The 23,915-nt window shown below is 42.5% G+C and overlaps 1 protein-coding gene across 1 annotated transcript in view; it reads right to left on the reverse strand.

The window, feature by feature from the left end:
• Positions 1-23,915, reverse strand: part of SLC6A19 (solute carrier family 6 member 19) — a 37,172-nt gene that overhangs the window by 11,238 nt on the left and 2,019 nt on the right. Inside the window, exons 2-6 of the mRNA XM_069958582.1 lie at positions 8,282-8,422; positions 6,223-6,360; positions 3,970-4,157; positions 1,790-1,900; positions 653-765 (exon numbers count right to left, since the gene is read on the reverse strand). Coding sequence (XP_069814683.1) covers positions 653-765; positions 1,790-1,900; positions 3,970-4,157; positions 6,223-6,360; positions 8,282-8,422 — 691 coding nt within the window. The remainder of the gene's footprint in view (positions 1-652; positions 766-1,789; positions 1,901-3,969; positions 4,158-6,222; positions 6,361-8,281; positions 8,423-23,915) is intronic.

Consider the following 23,915-nt stretch of genomic DNA (forward strand, 5'->3'; position numbering starts at 1 on the left):
GAGATCGCGGGGGGTCCAATCTCCTGCTTACTCGTCTCTTTCTGTCAGCTTCATAGGAATGAATAGAGCCGCAGGTCATGTGCTGAAGCCACGGCTGTATTCATAATATAGAAGCCAAGGGCATTGGTGGCTTCCCAATGCAAACAGTGTATTAAATAATGGATGTGGTTTGGATGAAGGGCAAAATATTTATTATTACAATTACTGGTGGACATCTTTTGCAAACAACGGACATTATTTTTCTTTTTTCAGCAACCATTCACCATATTTAGAATTAAATTAATTGGACTATTCAATTGAGGACACACTCAAAGGACAATCAATCCACCTGAACTAGAATAATATACCAACAGCCGTCATTGTAATGACAGGCGTCCAAAAGCGAAATGACTGAAACAATTTTGAACTCAAAATGATGGACGTCATAAAAATAAAAACATAAAGGAAAAATGTCATGTGAACATAGTCTTATGCTGTGGATTTAAGAACATATTTTATAGTGTTCTTCCACTATGTAGAATATGCATAAACAACATGTCACTTATCCATGCGTGATTTTCTTATGTGTAATATGGAACCTGTTCTCATGCAATATATTCATTGTAATATGAATGATAAGTTTAATATCAAGCATGGTTTAGAGTTTACTTACTGAACAGAATTATAACTAGAGAATGAAATGAGTCCTCCAAATGCAAGGGAAAATGAGTAGAAAACTTGGGCACCAGCATCCAGCCACGTTTTTGGATTTGCCAATTCAGCTACCTAAAGGACAGCAAAGTTTTCAGATTTTTAGTAAATCAATGACAACAGCTTTTGATTAGAAAATACATGTGTGCTACATATTTAAACACTCTAATTTTTTGTGTCTTCTATGTGATGACCTTTGCATAGTGCCTTAGGAAATAGGTAACATATTTGTAATAAGTTACATAGTTAGATTTCTAAAAGAACAAAGTCTATAGGAGTAAAGAAAAACAAGTTCAGAGTTCATTTGTTCCATGTGGGTGATACAGAGTATAATAGAAATATAGTAACTACTTAGTACCAGTGTGTACAGTATATGGCTATGTTCACAGGATGTTTTTTTCTATCTGTTATTTTTAAAAATGAGTTCAAAATAACGAGAGTCATATTCGGTTTGGACGCCCATTACTATAATTTTTCTAGTTTAGGTGGACTAATAATTCTTTGGGTGTGTATTTAATTGAAAGTCCATTGAATTTAATAATAAAGATGGTGAAAGAACGGTGAAAAGAGGAAAACTATGAGTGAACAGCTAAAAGATAACATCTGTTGTTTGCAAAAGACGCCAGCGAATAATAGTCCCAATCATTATTTTGATGTCCCTTGTCATGTCACAATACTCGCAACTGAATAAGACTTTGATGGGCCACACTGGTCTTTCCCTATTTTGTGTTTTGAGACTTGTAACTGAGGCTCCATGAACCCCTTTTTTTGCATGTTTTAAGACAAAACAAAAGTACTGTTTTATTCCTATTAGTCAAGTTTTGACAGTCTGCACTAAACTACAGGATGATACAAGTCAATTGTTTCCAAAACCCCATCTGTAATTGGGAAAAAATATGCGTGGTATTTAAAGTACTATGCAGGTTTTTAACAATTTAGTCAGGGGCAACTAGATAAATATTATTTTTTGCAAATAATAAGTCATTGAAGTTGAAAGCTTTGACAAAATGTCCCTTACTCTGACATAAATAAACAAAATGAGCAATCCCTTACTTTTTTTCGGCAAAGAAGGTAACTAAAGCACAAAGACTGGACTTACATCTGGAGTGAACAAATAAACAATTCCGCTAGTTGAACCCTTCAATGTAAGGCCTCTTATAAGGAAAATAGTAAGGACTAAATATGGAAGTGTTGATGTCACATACACTGCCTGAAAAAGAAGATAAATCAGGTTATGAAAAGGAAAACCATATGGGGGGTAAATAATAAGAATGGTAAATGTGATGCACGGGGAGGCTGCACACGCCATATTGTCCTTTTCCCACCTCTCTGGCATAAGTGGGGCAGAGGGCCAAGATGCAAATAACTTATTAACAAAACAAGTATTTGCAAATAGATTTATTGGCATCTTGGCCCTCTACACCAGAAAATACAATCTGTGCCACATAACAGACATGTGCCTGGCAAAAAGGCAAACAAAGGGTTTGTGCAATATCATGCACCTTTTTGCCCGGTCTATGCCCCTGGTCATTGAACAGAGGAATGTGACATGGTGTGAAGGGGGTTTACCCTCCCTTGTGCCAAAGTTACTACAATTTATGCTTGCAATTCATTATTTTGTATGCACAATTTGCATAAAAAATAATGAAAATAAAATAAAAATTGTCTTACGTGGCCTGTGCCACATTTGCTATGAATTTTAGACACTTTTTGAGGGATCTTGGTAAAGGGACATGGCTGGATTAAAGGCACTACACTGCACGTTAGAAATATCGAAATGATGGCACAGTTTAGCTCAACTAGTACTCGTTGTAAACTGAGACTCAAGAGTCTAAGTATATGACGAATTTATCAACTAGCCTGAGCCACTGTGATAAATCCGTATAGAAGAATCCCAACACTCACCCTTTCAGTATGCTTATTTATTCAAAGAAACATCAACCTGAAGACCTGTTTGATGTTTTACAGAAAAAGGCTATGTTCACACTACGTATATGACCGGCCGGTCTCTGCAAAGATAAGTACCGGCCAGATGATCTTTCCGGCCGCAGTGTTCTGATGCAGGCGCATCAGCACGCGCCCGCATCAGAACTTCACACAGCACACAATAAAGCAAGCGGCCTGAGCCACTCGCTTCATTGTGTGAACTGACAGGTCTTTCTACGGCCGCAATTCACTGAATTGCAACCGCAAAAAACTGACATGTCAGTTCTTTGCGGCTCCGTATGGGATCCCGGCCAAAGCGTATACTATGTGTATACGCTCTGGCCGGTATTCCATAGCAGTAAAGGCAGTGTTCCACACCGTACAAAGTACGGCCGTTGTTGCAACGTGATTGCAACAATTGCCGTACTTTTAAGTAGTGTGAACATAGCCTAAGGCTGGGTTCACACTACGTTTTTGCAATCTGTTTTTGTATGTGTTTTTTCATCCCTTTTTTGCAAAAAAAACCTATAGAAAAATGGATGCATTTGTGTGCATCAATTTTGATCCATTGACTTCCATTATATAAAAAAAAAAAAAAGATCAAAACACATTTAACCTACACAAAAATAAGGTCAGCTACAGTAAAAAAAACGGATGCGTTTTGATCTGTTTTTCTATAATGGAAGTCAATGGAAAGACAGATCAAAACAGATGCATACAAATTAATCCATTTTTCTATCCTTTTTTGCAAAAACGGATAAAAAAAACGAACTTCAAAAAAGTGGGAATCCAACCTAAATAAGAATACACAAACTAAATGTATTCTATACTGTTATTTGGGATATTCCTACCTCATGCACCACAGCTGTACAGAGTGCCATATCTCAGCTATACCACTGTGGTAAATCTAAAACACTAAGAATTAGACAGTTGTAGTAAATCTGGGCCACTGTGTTTTTATTTTTGCCTAGAATCGACCTTAAAGAGGACCTGTCACCCATGTTGCCGGGGTGACAGGCTCCCGACCCCCCGCTAGAGCCCCTCATACTCACTTTATCGCGCTGCGTTCCGCTTCTTCTGCTGATCCCGGGACGGAGATATCCCTGCTCCATTCATCAGACTCAACTCAGCGGAGCGCGCGCCCGGCTTCCCGCTGGGATATCTCCGTCCCGGGACCAGCCGAAGAAGCGCGATCAAGTAAGTATGAGGGGCTCCAGCGGGGGGTTGGGAGCCTGTCACTCCGGCATCGGGGGTGACAGGTCCCCTTTAATGGTTGAGAAATTACAAAAAAAAACTTGGGATGCTCATAATTGTAATTCATTTATGTAATTGTTTTTTAATCAAACAAAATACCTTTCCTGTTGTTTCAATTCCTCTGATGGTGCACACATATAGTACACCCCATGCACAAGCCAAACAGATAACCAGCCACCACTGAAGGGTGCCTGAATCTTCAATAGATGTTGAGATATTCAGTGTTTCTCTGTACCAGAAGTAATCCACAGGGGTGCTTCTTTCACACTCTGGTACCAAACCTAAAACTGTTATGAAAGATTTAAACATTTAAACAAGGAAATGCTATAGTTGAAATATAGAATGATGTTAAAATTTTCACTACAGCACATTACACATAAGGCATTTGATGGAATTGATTTACCTTACAAATCACACAGCAATGTTCGTTTAGGCCATGTTCCCACTTCGGGAACATAGTGGAAGAATGTGGCCGTGTCGTAAATAGACAGCAGCTAATAAAGAACTTTTTATTCCAACTTTTCACATTCTTTGCCCTCTCTGTACCCCCCTTAGCGACACCAATTGTCCTTTGTGCTTAATTTTTTCATAATATATGCTTTATATATATATATATATATATATATATATATATATATATTTTTTTATTATTATTTATTTTTTATTTCGGTGTGGGTGGGAGGAGTCATCTTTACACCGTTTGCCCTATAGTAAAACTGACATTTTATCTTTATTCCTTAAAGTGTCACTGTCATTATAATTTTCAAAATCTACAGTAGATGTGATAAAAAGCAAGTTTGCAATTTACATTCATTATGTCTTTTTTTGTTATCATGGAAAACGCGCCCCTTCATGTGTTTAGTCTCTTTTTTTCCAGAATCTAAAAACAGGAAGTTCTGTGTTTCCCAGGTCATCTGCGCATCTGTGACCAAATATTAACATTTGACACTTCGGTAGTTTTTTGCGCTTATGCAATTTATCATGTGAGATCAGGAATCTAAAAGCACTGGCTTTATTTATGTGCCAAATGTGGTGCACATTAGTCCAATCGTTTGGCTATACACGCACACACACACACACATATATATATATATATATATATAGAGAGAGAGAGAGAGAGAGAGAGAGAGAGAGAGAGAGAGAGAGAGAGAGATAGATCCATACTTGGAGTTTAGTGAAATTAGCCTATGACAATGCTTCAACCTGCAAAGCTGATCTGTCAATCACTCTTCATGAAAGTTGAAAGAAAGAAACAAAAAGAAAGAAAAAAAACTCTTCAAGAAAGTTGAAAGAAAGAAAGGAACAAAAAGAATTTCTTTTGAGGATTTCATGTTTTACTCATTTGTCAGTATATAATTTTTTTTTTTTACTTTTGTTTGAGGTAAATTTCATAAATGTTCAGCAAACATTGATTCTGTCATATTTTGGATTTGTGTAAAAAAAAAAAAAAAAAAAGAAAAGCTGGGTGTTCTCTTATACAGAGCATAATCCGAATCACACCAAAAAAGCATACTTTTCTAGAAAGTTTGAGGAATGCACCACCTTGTGGTTGTAACTGCTGTTGTAGAGGCTCCACCATGAATTAATACATTGCCTACACAGTCCAATAAAAAAAACATTTGTTTTCAATGTGTCCTTGTTGACCACTTTGCAGCATAGGAAGCAGTTGTCTGCAGTAAGCAGAAAAGGTTTCCAATCAAAAAAAGATATATAGCATATGCTGGACCATCTAAACAGGGGAGGGATATCATATAATTAACATTATTAATGATAGTTATTAATATATAAAAACTATTAAGCCAGCATTGGAGTATTAGGTAATATTCCTAAGCTAAGTAGTTCTGAAGGTTTTAAAGATATAGAAATGGTGATCTTAAAGACTTTGCTAAGGCTATGTTCACATAACATCTTTTTAAGGGGAAAAACAACCATATTTTGATAATGATGGCTGTAAATAATGATCATGATCATTATTTATGGCTGCCATAATAAAAAAAAGCCTGTTTTTCACTTAAAAAAAGATGCCTAAATAGCCTAAATCTGCATAAAAAGGTGTAAAAAATTTTCTTACAAAACTTTATGCAGAATAATATTTAGAAACTGCATTATAGGGCTAAGTTCCCACTATGCTTTTTTTGGTTTTATGGTTGTCTTTAACCAGCAGTGTTATGCAAATTACTGTCATAATTTGCATATTGTGGGCTTAATTTTTGGCATTAAAATGAAAACAGTCAGAAGGAGACATTGTGGGAACTTAGGCTAAAAATAAAGTGCATCTGATAACTAATAATATTTACTGTACAATACATTTTATATAAAGTTTCTTTCAACTGCACATAAAAATTACTTTACCTGTTTGGTTTTTATCTAATGGGCATTGACTCCATGGTAAAGGTTCTTGGAAGGAGTTGAAAAAGTACCACATGACCCATGCAATAATGGTGTTATAATACAAGCCAACAAGGAACGATACCAACATTGATGCCACACCTAGAAAGTAAAATGAGTATTACATCTTTTATAAAAAAAACGAATATTCATGAACCCCAATTATTGATAATAATAATGATTATAATAATTTATTTATTTAGCACAGACTTATTCCACAGCACAATGTTTTTGTTGCAGATTTGCAGTGGCTTTTAATGACAAGGGTGAAATCTGTGATGCAAGTATGCAATACAAATATACAGTCTGGTCTATTTTTGTAAAACACGTGCTTGAGATCTATTCAAATGTGATCCACAGGGCTGGTACTGTGCACAGCATTTCCACCACATGTGCTGTTTTTGTACCCTGGTGAGGCTGGCTTCACACTGGCTTAATTTTTCAAAAAAAGTCAGTATAAACAGCATCGCGTTTTTTTTTTTTTTTTTGCAAAAACGTGTGTGGCCAGATGTTAGCTGAAAGTCAATGGATGCTTATGATTTGACTTGGACATGTGGCTTTTTTTGTTTGGTGTTTTTCTCTCCTCCTTGCTGTTTTTAAGGATCTGTGGCAGTTATCTCAAAACGCAGCAGGATGAGGGTTTGGCATTTTTTCTGAAAACTGTGGTATTTTTCTCCCATAGACATAGTCTATGCATATGGCATTTTTAGTGGTGCTTTTCTAGGAGTTAAATGCCACAGTCTAATCCCCAGGGGATTAAGTCAACCCCCTGTGTGCCAGACTGTGCTCTGTAAGGGGTTGGGAGGCTGTTCAGGGGGTGACCGTCTGATCCCCAGGGGGTTAAATGAACCCCCTGTGGGCCATACTGTGCTCTGTTACTGGGGGGGATGGTTAACATATCCTTTGGTCTTCAATCAGCTGCAGCTGCTGATTGGCTGAGATGACCCTGCACAAGTGTCATCTCAGCCAATCAGTGGCTAAAGCAGTTTCCTTGCTCAGACGGGGAGAAGACCAGGGGGTAAGTTAACCCCCCCCCCCCCCAGAGCACAGTATAGCCCACAGTATGGCTGAAGCAGAAGATGGTAAGAAGACTGGGGGATAAGTTAACCATCCCTTAGCAACCCCCCCCCCCCCCACAGTCTGAGCCACAGGGGGTTAAAGGAGAAGTCTGGCGAACATTTTTATTAAAGTATTGTATTGCCTTCCAAACGTTATACAAATCACCAATATACACTTATTTCTGGAAATGCACATAAAGTGCTTTTTTCCCTGCACTTACTACTGCATCAAGGCTTTACTTCCTGGATAAAATGGTGATATCACGACCCGACTCCCAGAGCTGTGCGGGCTGTAGCTGCTGGAGAGGATGATGGCAGGGGGACACTGAAGGACACAGGGCACTGGAGGGACACAGAGCATCCCTCTGCCATCATCCTCTCCAGCAGCCACAGCCCGCACAGCTCTGGGAGACGGGTCGTGACATCACCATTGTATCCAGGAAGTAAAGCCTTGATGCAGTAGTAAGTGCAGGGAAAAAAGTGTATATTGGGGATTTGCATAACTTTTGTGGGACAATACAATAGTTTAATAAAAATTTTCATCAGACTTCTCCTTTAACCCCCTAAAGATCAGACTGTGGAATTCTGCCCCCCACCCCCAGTGACCCGGCACACAGAAAACTTTGTGTGCCATTTATGGCACCCGCTCCAGCAAGGAAGGAGTCACTTAACCCCTTCCTTTCAGGAGTGGGGGCATTCGGGTAGGTATTTTGACCCGAAAATGGATTTTAGCAGTGAAGTCCATCTTCAGGTAAAAATGCCGACCGGAAAAACACAAAAAGTTCAAAACAATCATTTACACATAAAGTCAAAAATGTCAGAAAAATGCAAAAAAAATGCAACCACATTAAAAAAAAATTGGCAATTTTTGTGGCTTTTTTTTTATTGGCCTGAAAAACGCCAAACAAAAAGGATGAGAGGGGGAACCCTGAGAATGACTTTAATGTAGCAGGAATAAAACATACCAACTCCTTTTAGTGTTGGATGAATAGAACTCCAAACTCCCACACTTCCTTTTCTTAGACGCTGTCCAATTGCAAATTCAAGGTGTAGCAGTGGTATTCCTTCAAACACCAACAGTATAAGAAAGGGAATCATAAATGCTCCTAAAAAGAAATTAATGCATACATGTTTTAGAGTTTGTCAATCGACTGTCATGTATTTTGGCATGAAATTTGACACAGATGATGTTAGAGTGGCTAAGACTATATGTAGATTTTATTGCTGAACACAAAGCTTGTGATCACTGCACTTAAAGGGGAACTCAAGCAATTCAATAAAAAGATTCAATGCACAAAAAAGCATATAGGTGCACTCCCCACCGATTGTTTGCCACTGTTCCTATTTGTTTATGCTGCTTTTAGCCCCAGATTGAAATTTTTACAAATCCCAGTTTTACATTATGGTATCTGCCCAGGAAACTGAGTCCCCCAGTATGCATTGTTCCTCAGAGCTAACTGCTAGGTATCTGCCCCTGTCTTGTAGTATCCGCCTACAACTGGCTCAATTTGCTTCTACTTTGCACAGTAAACACAGTTTTATTCTATCTATTCATCTACATAGATAGGTTAGAGAAAGAGAGAGTGATGAAACAAAGGTGTCTTCTTTCCCCTATACTGCTCAGGAATGCTGTTGTTTCCCTTCCCCTTGGCTGGGTGATCACATGATAGGTGTGATGTATTGCCTGGCCACAGCACTCAGAGATCATGTGACCTCTGTCTCAGAAATGAGGAATCGACAGAGGAGCCAAGACAGAGTGGACCAGGAAGTGAGGATTTTCAGCCACTTCAAGATGTGAGTCAAGATGTGCTGCTGACAAATGGCCAAATTCAGGTAATACAAACCTATTACAAACTAGCTTAGATTATAAGTGGGGATTGAACAGAGTTAAAACTTTCTTAACCACCTTTAAGGCTATGTTCACACAACGTGTTTTCAGCTCTGTTTAAAATGGCTTCTGAGTGGTACTGATTCTGGAAGTAAGCAGCTATGTTTTTCTATTCATGTATAACCAATTTAAAGGTTGTTAATAGAGATGAGCGAACCTGGTTCAGGTTCGAGTCGATCCGTTAACGAACGTTCGGTATTTGATTAGCTGGGGCTGCTGAACTTGGATAAAGCTCTAAGGTTGTCTGGAAAACGTGGATACAGCCAATGACTATATCCATGATTTCCACATAGCCTTAGGGCTTTATCCAACTTCAGCAGCCACCGCTAATCAAATGCCGAAAGTTCGGGTTCGGATCGACTCGAACATGCTCGAAGTTCACTCATCTCTAGATTTCATATCATAGCAAAACCCAAATCACTCAAAAAATATAATTTAAAAGATTTATTCTTTTCAGAAAATACAGGCTTTGAAATTATCTCATTTAATGCAATATGTGATCAAGTAGTGGACAATAATATGTATTCATTACATGTTGAGGCAAAAATTACCTTACCTAACAATCACCTTGTAATTTGCATTTCTAAAACAGATACTAGTATAGGTGTAAGAAAGCAAATTAGTCAAAAAGTCAGTTTAGAGTGTTTACAGACCTTACCAAGCTGTTGGATTTTAAAACAAAAAATTACCCTAATTAATAGTTGTCATCTGAAACAATGGAAAGAATCAGATGCAGCTGTGGCACTCCTGTGTGTTTTTTCTGCCCCTTACTGTGTCTGATTTTATTTTATTTTATTTTTTTGCACCAGGGCCCAAGAACCTTTAGCTACACTCCTGTTTGGAAGTTATATGCCTGGACAAACATATTATGCTTACCTTTCCGCACTCCCCGATGTCCTGTTGCAGAGTCTTTGGTGTCTCCTGCTAAATGCAGCCCCTCAACTTCCAAGACTAAGGGCCCTATTACACAGGATGATTATCGTGCGAAAAGTCGTTCTATCGTTCGAATTTAAACGACAATCGTTCTGTGCAGGCAACGATCGAAAAATCGTTCGTATGTCGTTGATCGTTGATTTAGATCTGAACCTAAAATTATCGTTAATCGTTCTCTAATCATTCGCTCAAGTTCCGCATTTTTTCACTTATCATTCAGTGTAATACCACATTGCCATTGTTTTCCTCAGATCAGAAGGAATAAACGATTATAATAACGATCGCAATAACGATCATATCTAATGACTATCATTCTGTGTAATATGGTAAACGATTTCAGGTTAACGATAAACAAACTCGTTTGCGATCGTTTATTGTTAGTCATTAATTGTTAAAAATCGCTCAGTGTAATAGGACCCTAACTCGACTCAGGAGTGACAGCCTGCTCAGTCAATCACTGACTGAGATGGGACAACAACGGAGCCGAGACGAGTTAGTGGCAGTGACTATAGTCAGCAGGGGACACTGGAAACTCCACAATAAGACATGAAAAGGTAAGCATGTTCAAGATGTTCATCATGTTTTTTTAACCGGGCAGCATTATATTAAAAAAAATTCTAACACCTGATAACCTGGTTTAAGTTTTAGTATAGGGGAGAAGGGTTGAAGGGGTAGTTCAGCAAAAAAAAAAAAAATCTTTCACATCAACTAGTGCCAAAAAGTGCCAGAGATTTGTCATTTAACTTTGTATGTCCTGGAGGAATTGGTATCATTTCCAGTCTGGAAAGCAGAACACGTTTTCTATGGGGATTTGCTACTGGACTGGACAGTTCCTGACATGGTCAGAGGTGGCATCAGAGAGCATTCTGTCAGACTGGAAAGAATACAGCACTTCTTGTAGGACATATAGCATCTGATAAGTACTGGAAGACTTGATATTTTTTAATAAAAATATCAAGTAGCAAAAAATCAATTAGCAGATTAGAAAAGAATATAGTGGTGAGTGAGAAGAGATGAGCTGGGAAAGGATAAACGCAGTGGATAAGAATAACTTAAAAAACATTAAATAAAAAAAAAAAACTGTTCAATTTCCCCAGATGGTTACATTTACATGTTCAGTAGTTTTTCAGGACTGTATATGACGTCTGTAATCGCACACAGACGGCAAAAAAAGTTGTCTGTAATGCATTCGTAATACATATTTTTTGTTGGGAGGAAAAGGGACGGTGATAGTTAAACAAGTGGAATGGTTTAATATGATTACTCATCGATATTTTTACAGATTGCCGGACATCATGGACAGTTTTTCCGTAAAAAATTACAGAACCTGCAAGATTACAGACACTCCCATTCACTGTGCAGGAAATTAATCAAGGTGTGAACCTAAAGCATACATGTGCAAAGTTGCAAAATTTGTAATTAAAATCTACTCCAGGACCTTTGTCTTTTTCTTATTGTTATGCAAAGGTCAGCAAGCAGCTCTAAACTAAAAAGAAGGAAACTGTCTCTCTATCGCCAACTATAGGTAGCTTTTTGGTATGTACAGGGTATTCTTAACTTTATTTGTCAGATAATACAAAAGAACGTAGTTTTATAAACACTATTCTTTAGAAAAACAACCTACTTTTGAATTTTGCCCATATCATCTTACCCTGTAGTTGATGGTTTGTTGTCTAAGTTACCAACCACCACTCCCCGCTTTGTGAGCCGTGGCTGGACTCCTGATGTCCTTAGTGGCTGAGATCCTCAGAGCTGGTAAGTATGCTTTTACCCCTTCTATGTCTTCCTCACAGATCACAGATAGCTCTAGGGCTTGAGACAGGGGCGTAACTATCACTATAGGAGCCATAGCGGCTGCTATGGGGCCCGCCGCATCAGGGGGCCCCATGGCCTGCTCCTGCAATGCACTGGGCCCCCTGAGCCGTCATCATTTGCAGCACATTTGTGGCCCTGCTGGTCTCCTGGGTTTTGCAAATGTCCCTTTAACTGCAAGCACTCCTGACCAGAGCTAGCAGTTATGTAGTTATGACTTCACTTGACCGTTTAGTGGTCAGTCGGGGGGGGGGGGGGGGGGCGGGCAATCAAAAGTTTGCTATGGGGCCCAGCCATTTCTAGTTACGCCCCTGGCTTGAGGAGACACAGAGATGCAGAGCTGATTTATCTGAGATGGCAAGAGGTTGAAACATGATTTCGATTTTTAGCCAAACTAGAGACAACAGCTGGATCTCAAAGGCATCTCACCCAGTCTGCCAGTACCCTGCTCAGGAATTCAGAAACGGCTCTGCAAAGATAAGTGTCTCTGTGTCTCTGACTTTGTTGAAATCGTTAGTCAAAATTTATGGGATATCTAGCTTTAGGGGGCACTAGAAAGACTATTTTTTTCCTTCAGGAGGAGAGCTTTGCATGCAAAGATTGTATAAGGCAGAAGCTACATAAAAGATTGTAATTGCATGATTTGGGTTTTATTAAACTATTAATGGAAAAGCGACTGGTTTCAGACACACAACAGCACCAATAATATAATAGTGGTAGAGAATGTGAGGGAGAATAAAATTCCTATTATACTATTCCTATGTTAAACAGTTCATATTCTTAACTTTCAGGTTTCAGATAATTTTGCTGAACCAAATGTACACCATAGACCTCTGGAACTGAAAAACTGTCCTGTATTATATTCGGCTGAACCTAATCCAAGTTACAGGGATTTATTTTACATTATATTGCTTTTAAACTACAGTGGTACCTCGGTTCTCGAACTTAATTGGTTCAGGAAGGCAGTTTGAGAACCAAGCAGTTTGAAAACCGAGCAGTGTCTTCCCATAGGAAATAATGTAAATGTGATTAATTGGTTCCAGCAGCCACCAATAATTACCTACAATACTCATTTATTACACTGATAAGTGCTCAGTATAATCACTACAGTACAGTACAGAACAGCACTATACTGTACAGGACATTAAACATAGGAAATGTTCATCAGAACCAGCAATTATAGTACAGTAGTCACCAACTCCTCACCCATGTTTACTGTATAGCATCCCCCCCATCCAAGCACTGTAATGTATGGGAGATGGTGGTGCACTGCCTGTACTACTACTGCACTGTATATGCACTCCAGCAGTCTTAGGCAGGGGTGATTCTAGCCTCTCTGCTGCCCGAGGCGAACTATAGAATGACCCCCCCCCCCTGTGTCAATCCGCCCACATTATAATCCACTACTGCCCCCCCCCCCCCCCCACTGCTGTCCCCAATAAACATAATGTTTGGTCCCTTGCTGCACAGAGGATGTCAGGAGAGGAGGGGGCTGATCTTATAGGAGAGGTCCCAGCAGCACAGAGGATGTCAGGAGAGAAGGGGGCTAATCCTATAGGAGAGGTCCCAGCAGCACAGAGGATGTCAGGAGAGGAGGCTGCTAATCCTATAGGAGAGGTCCCAGCAGCACAGAGGATGTCAGGAGAGGAGGGTGCTAATCTTATAGGAGAAGTCCCAGCAGCACAGAGGATGTCAGGAGAGGAGGGTGCTGATCTTTTAGGAGAGGTCACGGGAGCACAGAGGATGTCAGGAGAGGAGGGTGCTGATCTTTTAGGAGATGGTTCCCCTCTTCCCCCCCTTATAGATGGTCCCCTCTCCCTTATAGATGGTCCCCCTCTCCCCCCCCTTATAGATGATCCCCCTCTCCCCCCTTCCTTATAGATGGTCCCCCTCTCCCCCCTCCCTTACAGATGTTCCCACTCTTTCCCCTTCCTTATAGATGGTCCCCCTCTCCCCCCTCCCTTATAGATGGTCCCCCTCTTCCCCCCTTATAGATGGTCCCCCTCTTTCCCCCTTATAGATGGTCCCCCTCTTTCCCCCCCCCCTTATAGATGGTCCCCCTCTTCCCTCTCCCCCCTCCCTTATAGATGGTCCCCCTCATAGATGGTCCCCCTCTTCCCCCCCCCCTTATAGATGGTCCCCTTTCCCTTATAGATGGTCCCCCTCTCCCCCCCCCCTTATACATGGTCCCCCTCTCCCCCCTCCCTTATAGATGGTCCTCCTCTTCCCCCCCTCCCTTATAGATGGTCCCCCTCTCCCCCCCTTATAGATGGTCCCCCTCCCTTATAGATGGTCCCCCCCTTATAGATGGTCCCCCTCTTTCCCCCCCTTATAGATGGTCCCCCTCTCCCCCCTCCCTTATAGATGGTCCCCCCCCCTTATAGATGGTCCCCCTCTTTCCCCCCTACCTTATAGATGCCCCTCCCTTATAGATGGTCCCCTCTATTCCCCCTTCCTTATAGATGGTCCCCTTCCCCCCCTATAGATGGTCCCCCTCTTCCCTCTCCCCCCTCCCTCATAGATGGTCCCCCCCTTATAGATGGTCCCCCTCTTCTCCCCCCCTTATAGATGGTCCCCCTCTCCCCCCTACCTTATAGATGCCCCCCTCCCTTATAGATGGTCCCCCCTCCCCCCTCCCTTATAGATGGTCCCCCTCTTCCCTCTCCCCCCTCCCTTATAGATGGTCCCCCTCTCCCCCCTCCCTTATAGATGGTCCCCCCCCTTATAGATGGTCCCCCTCCCTTTTAGATGGTCCCCCTCTTCCCTCTCCCCCCCCCCTTATAGATGGGTCCCCCCCCCCTGCACAACAGATAAAACAAAAACAGCACATAACTCACCTGCCATCCGTTCCCCCGTCGAGCCTCTCTGGTCTGGTCCCGGCTGATGTGCGGCTGCTGGAGGTGTCCCGTCCTGTCCCCGGCAGCGCGCGCATCAGAGAGCTCCCCAGAGAGCTCTCTGATGCGTGCGCTGCCGGGGACAGGACGGGACACCCCCGGCAGCCGCACATCACCCGGGGGGCTGCATTCCCACGTGGAATGCATGTACTGGAGCCCCCCCACGCCCGGACAGCGCGGTGCGGCTGATTCATTACAGCGCGGCGCTTATGAATACAGTCTCCCCCGCTCACAGCATCTCATTACAGATGCTGTCCGGGCGCGGGGGGGCTCCAGTACATGGTACAATCAGTGGCGGATTATAATGTGGACACGAACCAAAGATAACGGCTGGCACACCAGTCACTGCGTAGTGCAAGCCCGGGCTCTGTACTGTAGCTTGAACCGCTGTTACACCATAGGGGGGTGCTCTGCCGGAAACATAATTCATACCTTCTTACGTGGAGAAACAGTAGCGGCACTCTCCCATAGGTATAAAATGCTTTATTTCATAGGCAGAAGCAAAGGACAAACAGTGCAATCCAAAGGAAGAGCTACGATTCGTAGCTCTTCCTTTGGATTGCACTGTTTGTCCTTTGCTTCTGCCTATGAAATAAAGCATTTTATACCTATGGGAGAGTGCCGCTACTGTTTCTCCACGTAAGAAGGTATGGATTATAATGTGGGCGGCCGCCCGAACCGCCCATATTATAATCTGCCACTGAATGCCGCCTCCATGAAGACAGCTGGTGGCGCCGCCTGAGGCAGACGACTCAGGTCGCCTCATCATTGCGGCGCCACTGGTCTTAGGCTATGTTCACACTACGTATATTTCAGTCAGTATATTTCAGTCAGTATTGCAACCAAAACCAGGAGTGGATTGAAAACACAGAAAGGATCTGTTCACACAATGTTGAAATTGAGTGGATGGCCGCCATATAACAGTAAATAACTGCAATTATTTCAATATAACAGCCGTTGTTCTAAAATAACAGTAAATATTTGCCATTAAATGGTGGCCATACACTCAATTTCAACATTGTGTGAACAGTTCCTTTCTGTGTTTTTAATCCACTCCTGGTTTTGGTTGCAATATGAGGACCACAATACTGAATGAAATATACTGACTGAAATATACATATACTGACTGAAATATACGTAGTGTGAACCCAGCCTTATACAGCACTGTACTGTATGTGAAGCCTCACCACTGCTTAACTCACCAGGTACAACCCACCATCCACGCTTGAAAAACGTTCGAAAAACGTTTGAAAACTGAGCAAAGTTCGAATTCCAAACACTACTCCAAACACCTAGGTATTACTGTACTTCATCTTTTTAAGAAAGTAAAGTCTTTTTTTTTTTTGGTTTGCTTGTTGCTGCTGTTTTCACCATCCTATAACACTAGGAGGCACTGTGACATAGATATTCTACAGTCAGGTTAACTGGAGCACATTTCTAGTCTATAATGCGTGCCTTTCTTGCCACTGCTTAGCTTCAAGGAGAAGAAAATGTTAAAGGAGTATAAAACTAAATATAGCTGGGCATGGTAAGAAAATAAACAGCCTATTCTTAACCTTTCTGCACTCCCCCAATGTCCACCTACAGCATGTTCAGGTCCCGGCTGAGACAAGCCCGCCTCAACTTCAGAGATGGACTTGTCTTAGGGTGACAGCTTGCTCAGCCAATCACTGGTCATGATACTGCCCCATCTCGACCAGTGTCACCAGGAGACAAGTCCATCTCTGAAGTGGAGGTGGGATCAGTTATGTTTGAGCAGAATACCCTTTAAATATTATACATCAAAGAAAAAGTAGAAAAAAAATAAGCTTTGCAGCAAGTCTTCTGTGATGCTCGGTAACATTACAGTCCGGCCCTGCATTCTCGCAGCAAATGTATGTGATGCAGTGAGAATGTAGTAAAAGCCAGATTTAACTAATTAACTGCAGGTAAAAATAATAAACAGGTAATGCTTACATGCTTGCAATCCCTCTGCAAGCTCCTGCTTCAGTCTCCCGGTCCCTGCTCACTGACAGCCCGCTTAGCCAATCACTGAGGTTTCCTGATGCAGCCAAGTGGGCTGTCAGTGTACAGGGACCCATAGACTGAAGCAGGAGCATGCAGAGGTATTGCAAGCAGGTAATTAATTTAATATGGCAATCATTCCATTCTTGCAGCAGGAAAAAAAAGAGAATGCAGCACCATAGATTGTAATGTTAATGTAATGTTGTTTCAACACATTTTTTGCGAATTTTGCAGCAAACTCGCTGCGTATGAAGGCACCAGGAGTCAGGAGTCAGGATATGCGTGGAGTTTTTATCCAGGGACTCTTTTTTCCATTATTTCGGACATGTCCACACACTGTCTTCTTTAGTAAAAAAAAAACTTCCGTGATTTGGCACTCAAAATAACAACTGTTATTTTGAGTTTTAAATAATGGCCGTTAAAAATCGTTCTGTGAATATATATATATATATATATATATATATATATATATATATATATATATATTAGGGATGGTCCGAACCGAGTTCGGTTCGGATTCGTACGAACCCGAACTCTCGGCAATGATTCCCACTGTCTGCCCGCTCTGTGGAGCGGGCGGATCCAGCGGTAGGACCGCCTGGAAAACTGGGATACAGCCATAGGCTGTATCCCAGTTTTCCAGGCGTTACTCCCGCTGTATCCGCCCGCTCCACGGAGCGGGCAGACAGCGGGGGTCTGCTGCCGAGCGTTCGGGTTCATACGAACCCGAACCTCGGCAGGTTCAGACCATCCCTAATATATATAAGTCAGGTATAATCAGGACTGCACTCTGAATGTCCAATGTTGGTAGGTGGGTGCCAGCAGCACACACAGGAGAACCACCTATGTACGGCTGTATACTGGAGGTAAAACACTGCGGCACTCCAGATTCTATCCAAATAGTGATTTATTGATCCCAAAAATGCGACGTTTCGCTCTGTCACTCAGAGCTTTTTCAAGCAGGGCCACCCCTTTAAGCTCCATTCACTTCAATGGAACAGAGTTAGAAAACTCCACCCAAACTGGAGACAAGAGTTGTGCTGGAAGAAAATGGCCATGTTTTTGTAGCACTGGGTAATCCCTTTAACAAAAGCTAAGTTCTTAAATGCACTAAGCTTACGGTGCCTTTTAGTTTTTTTGGGGGGTACATCATTATTTGTATTTTGGGATATATTTAGTAGCAACATTCATACAGTATAAGGCTGAAGCCCCCTATTTTTATGTTCCGTAAAATCCTAAATATGGCGCAGAACTAATGACCCCCATCTTAAAAAACAGTTGGCACAAAAAAAACTGCAAGACAATATACAAATAATAATAATCATACAAGTGTGCTTGTTATTTACTACTCCAGATGTATTCCCAATAAACCTGCCTGCATAGTTTCATAAAAGTGCCCAACGTTTTCCACGTGTGCCATTATTTGTGTATTCTAACAAACTTTTATTAGAAAATTTCTGCCCAAAAAGTAAATAAGGTCAAGACTAAGTAAGCACTGAGTGAGTGCAATATGCATACTTCATTTACTTATGGACATAAAGGAGGGCGTTTCTCATCTGTGGTATATGTACTGTACTGCTTTTACACAGATACATGTGTAGCCTTCCCCCTATTCACCAAAAGTCGCACGCTGCTTGATGAACTTGTGTATGTTTACTGTCCTGCTTGTATGTCTGTTGCTGACTTTTTACTTGATTGTTTAAACATTTGTGACTTTTTGACCCAACATATTTCTGTCTAGTTTCCTTATTGATAGAAATGAGCGAATTTACAGTAATAATGGCTGCCTTTGAACTCTGTACTGCTCTCCTCAAGGTGCTGGGAAACACTAGATCCAGTCCTGGGAACCTGGGGGAATTTTCCCAGGACTGGATCCAGCTTTTTCAGGCACCTGGAGAGGAGCAGCACAGACTTTAAAGGTAACAGGCTGATGAGCCGACTACCAAGCTAATATTTTTGTTTTTAAGGTAAGTTCACTCATCTCTACTTATAGGGGTTTCCAAATGACTTCCTTAATGGTAGAATTTTCATTTTGTTACTGGATGAATATGGGCATGAAATGATAGCTTAATGGTTGTGAATTTTGCTGTACTTTGCAGCATTCTTCGGGGTGAGATACTAGTGTTAATGGGGCACTGGTAATGCTATGGGTTACTGATTTCTAAAGACACTCTTGTTGGCAAGTAATGGGGCAACTGTGACTAAGCTTGGAGGTTGCGTCTGGAGCTGGCAAGGTTAATAAAAGATTCAGTGTAAGGCTGGGTTCTCTAAGTTTTTGTTCTGTTCTGGTTTGCACTTATATATGCTGGGAAAGACTCTATATGTGTTTGTGACATATGACAGATGCCTAATTTTGGAATAATGTGGATGCATATAGTGGATAAATTGTGAGCTTATTTCTAATATATCCATTACATACATGCCATTGTAGCCTATGGGTGATAGATGGCACTGTTGGCAATTCATGTAATAGATAAGTCTTAAAAAGCTCCTAAAAACTTCATGATGTGGTTGCTAAATGGTTGCCTGTAATAAATGCAATTCAGAGCCATCAATTACTTACAAGCTAATAAGGAATTCATTTATGGATACATTTTTTATATGGTTCACTACTACACAAATTTGAACAGAGCCAAAAGGTATTTCCCATATTAATAGAACCTGCCAGGGACATAACAATAGGGCAGCACAGAATCTGCGGTAGCACCTGGGTCAAGATCCTGAAGGGGCCCTATAAAGTTTTGCTTCCCCATATGAGAATACCAGTACTTGTTATAGTTGAGGGACTCTACTATAAGTCCATTTTTTTGCTTTGGCGTCCAGCATCTGTAAGTTATGCCTCCGAAGCCTGCTTACATGTAGTGCCCTACATTTTATTTTGGTGCTACTGATTTTTAAAAGGGCATTGAAGAGTTTAATTCACTATCAAGGCTGGTCAGGGACCAAATAGCCCCCATATACAAAAGATTTTAACGGGAGTACCACTTTATGGCTATGTTCACATGCTGTATAAATAACGTCCATTCAGTGTGAACAGCCTTTGTTTAATGCTGCCTAAGGCTGGAATTAGTGATTATGACATAATGATCATAATCTTTATCAGTGGCTGTCTATTTAACGGAACATAGCCTCATACTGACAAATACACCCATAAGTGCAGATATAAGTGACAGTTTTGTCTTCCTGCTGAGGCTGGGTTCACACTACGCTTTTGCAATCCATTTTTTTCATCTGTTTTTGCAAAAAAACGGATGGAAAAAACAGATGCAGTTGTGTGCATCAGTTTTGATCCGTTTTTCCATTGACTTACATTATGAAAAAAACAAATCAAAACGGATCAATTTTTTTTACGCACACAAAAATGAGGTTGACTACGTTTTTGTATACAATTAAAAAAAACTGTTTTTTTTTATAATGGAAGTTAATGGAAAAATGGATCAAAGCGGGTGCACACAATTGCATCAGTTTTTTGAAAAAAAATGGATTGAAAAAAAAACTGATTGCAAAAACATAGTGTGAACCCAGCCTAAGCAAGAGCGCTCTTGAACAACATCTTATCCAATTGAACTCTCACCATAACTGGAGTTCACATTGGGTGGTGTGTATGCTATGCAATGTCCCTTGACAAAGGGCGAGGTCCCAGAAGCGTTGTGTAGCATGCGCACCATATAGTGTGAACTCCAGATATGTTGAGCGCTCTATTGGATACAATGCAGTTCCGGAGCATTCATGCGTTGCATGAAGACAGAACTGTCACCTGTATCTGCACTTGTGGGTATGGTTTGTCAGTATGTAACTGCAGAAGTTTTTCTATATTCTATACAACTTGAACACAATTTGAAAAAAAAATTGCAAAAGATAGTCAGAGTCCAAGTTGCCTTATTTACATGTGGACTAGAGATGACTGAACTTACTGAAAGTTTGCGTTCGCCTATGGCTGTATCCAATGTATTCCAAGCAGTCCTCAGGCTGCATTCACCATCTCCAGGTAGCGGGATTCTAATGCTGATCGTTCAGGTCTGCGCTAACCTGAACTTTTAACAATGTGGACCTTTGCTTCATACCAAATAATGTGTTGAGAAGGGAAGGACACTTACCATTGTATTTATAGCATAGCACTACAATGTGTCTACTCAGCTAAAATATGGAACTACTATTAGTCAAATGTTTACCACGATATCTTTCTACCCTAATGACATTTTGGTTCTATTAGTTTTTATTTCAGAATAAGGCAAATACTATTGTGGACAGAAGAATTATAATGGCTCAGTGGTTGGTGTTCTTGCACTGCTGGGTAGCATCAAGATGGTCTCTGTACAGTGGCGGATTATAATATAGGCGGTTTGGGCAGCCGGAGGGGGCCCACGCCAGCGCTCCCCGTGCGCCTGTGGCTGTGACTTCCGGCGCATGGGGAGTTCTCTGATGCGCGCGCTGCCAGGGATAGGACGGGACACCCCCGGCAGCCGCACATCAGCCGGAGGCTGCAAAAGGAGAGAGGCTCAACGGGGGAACAGACGGCAGGTGAGTTGTGTTGTTATTTTTTTTTTGTGTGTTATCTGCTCGCAAGAGGGGGACCATCTATAAGGGGGGGGGGGAAGAAGTTGGGACCATCTATAAGGGGAGGGAAGAGGGAGGACCAGCTATAGGGGGGGGAGAGTCTGGACCAGCTATAAGGGGAGGGGGGAAGGGCAATCATCTATAAGGGGAGGGGAAGGGGGACCAGCTATAAGGGGAGGGCAAAGGGGGACCATCTATAGGGGGGGGGGGAGAAGGGGGACCATCTATAAGTGGGGGGGAAGAGGGGGGATCAGCTATAAGGGGGGAAGAGGGGGGGCCAGCTATAAGGGGGGGAAGAGGGGCACCATCTATAATGGGGGGAAGAGGGGGACCATCTATAAGGGGGGAAGAAGGAGGACCATCTATAAGGGGGGGAAGAGGGGGACCAACTATAAGGGGGAAGAGGGGAACCAGCTATAAGGAGGGGAAGAGGGGGACCATCTATTAAGGAGGGGGGAGAGGGGGACCATCTATAAGGGGGAGGAGGGGGGACCATCTATAAGGGGGGAAAGAGGGGGACCATCTATAAGGAGGGAAGAGGGGGGCTATCTATAAGGGAGGGAAGAGGGTGACCAACTATAAGGGGGGTAAGAGGGGGACCATCTATAAGGGGGGAAGAGGGGGACCATCTATAAGGGGGGAAGAGGGGGACCATCCATAAGGAAGGAAGAGGTTGACCATCTATAAGGGGGGAAGAGGGTGACCATCTATAAGGGGGAAGAGGGGGGATCAGCTATAAGGGGGGGGGGGAAGAGGGGGGACCAGCTATAAGGGGGGGAAGAGGGGCACCATCTATAAGGGGGGGAAGAGGGGGACCATCTACAAGGGGGGAAGAGGGAGGACCATCTATAAGGGGGGGGAAAGGGGGACCAGCTATAAGGGGGGAAGAGGGGAACCAGCTATAAGGAGGGGAAGAGGGGGACCATCTATAAGGGAGGGGGGAGAGGGGGACCATCTATAAGGGGGAGGAGGGGGACCATCTATAAGGGGGGAAAGAGGGGGACCATCTATAAGGAGGGAAGAGGGGGACCATCTATAAGGGGGGGAAGAGGGTGACCATCTATAAGGGGGGGGAAGAGGGGGACCATCTATAAGGGGGGAAGAGGGGGGCCATCTATAAGGGGGGGAAGAGGGGGACCATCTATAAGGAGGGAAGAGGGTGACCATCTATAAGGGGGGGAAGAGGGTGACCATCTATAAGGGGGGAAGAGGGTGACCATCTATAAGGGGGGAGAAGGTGACCATCTATAAGGGGGGGAAGAGGGTGACCATCTATAAGGGGGGAATAGTGGGACCATCTATAAGGGGGGAAGAGGGTGACCATCTATAAGGGGGGGAAGAAGGTGACCATCTATAAGGGGGGAAGAGGGGGACCATCCATCTATAAGGGGGGAAGAGGGGGACCATCCCCTATAGGATTAGCACCCTCTGTGCTGCTGGGACCCTGCGACCTCCCCTATAAGATCAGCACCCTCCTCTCCTGACATCCTCTGTGCTGCTGTTACCTCTCCTATAAGATCAGCACCCTCCTCCCCTGGCATCTTCTGTGCTGCTGTGACCTCCCCTATAAGATCAGCACCCTCCTCTCCTGACATCCTCTGTGCTGCTGTGACCTCCCCTATAAGATCAGCACCCTCCTCTCCTGACATCCTCTGTGCAGCAAGGGACCAAACATTATGTTTATTGGGGCCAGCAGGGAGAGGAGGCAGGCAGTGTTTATTGGGGACAGCATTGGGGGGGGGGGCAGTAATGGATTATAATGTGGGTGGATTGACCGAGGGGGGGGCCAGGTTGGGTGGACAGCCCAGGGCCCAGGGTACATTTAATCCGCCACTGTCTCTGTATGTTCTCATTATGTTATGTTATTATGTTAAACATTATGTGTAGGTTTATTCTGGGTACTTTGTTTTCCTTCAAAAAGGCAAAAAATATATATACTTTTAGATTGATTTGGGACAGGGACCAAGGTTAGCACTTTTTCGACAGTGCTGCATAATATATTGATGGTATTTAAATATCTAAGATACTTATTTCAACCTTGGTGATGATATAGGGGGACATTTATTAAGTCTGGCGTTTCTGCGCTGGGCTTTTATAATGTCCCCTCAGTACCAACGGTTCGCTGATTTACGTAGAGAGGCAATGCGCACAGAGGGTATCCTACGCCAGCTCAAAGCTCCCCCATTATTACTAACCATGTCGGGTCTCCTGAGATTAGGCCAGGGGAAGTGTGCGGCAGTGTGCTCCACTCCCTATCCAGCTAGACCATCTGACTTGTTTGCTCCATAGACTTTAATGGAGCAGGCAAGTCAGATTTGATTGACATTCGTATCTTGGAATTGCAGGAGTGAGACCCAGTGTTACAAGTAGCTCCCAACTTGTCTGAGGTCATGTCAAAAGATACTGCATATGAGAGTAACAGTTTAAGTACAACTCTAACCAGTGGTGATTGAACCAACCAAAGTGTGCATATCGCTTTCACCTTGATCTTCAATAAACATATATTACCCA

This window comes from Dendropsophus ebraccatus, chromosome 2 (genome assembly GCF_027789765.1).
Source record: "Dendropsophus ebraccatus isolate aDenEbr1 chromosome 2, aDenEbr1.pat, whole genome shotgun sequence".
In the NCBI taxonomy this organism is placed as follows: domain Eukaryota; kingdom Metazoa; phylum Chordata; class Amphibia; order Anura; family Hylidae; genus Dendropsophus; species Dendropsophus ebraccatus.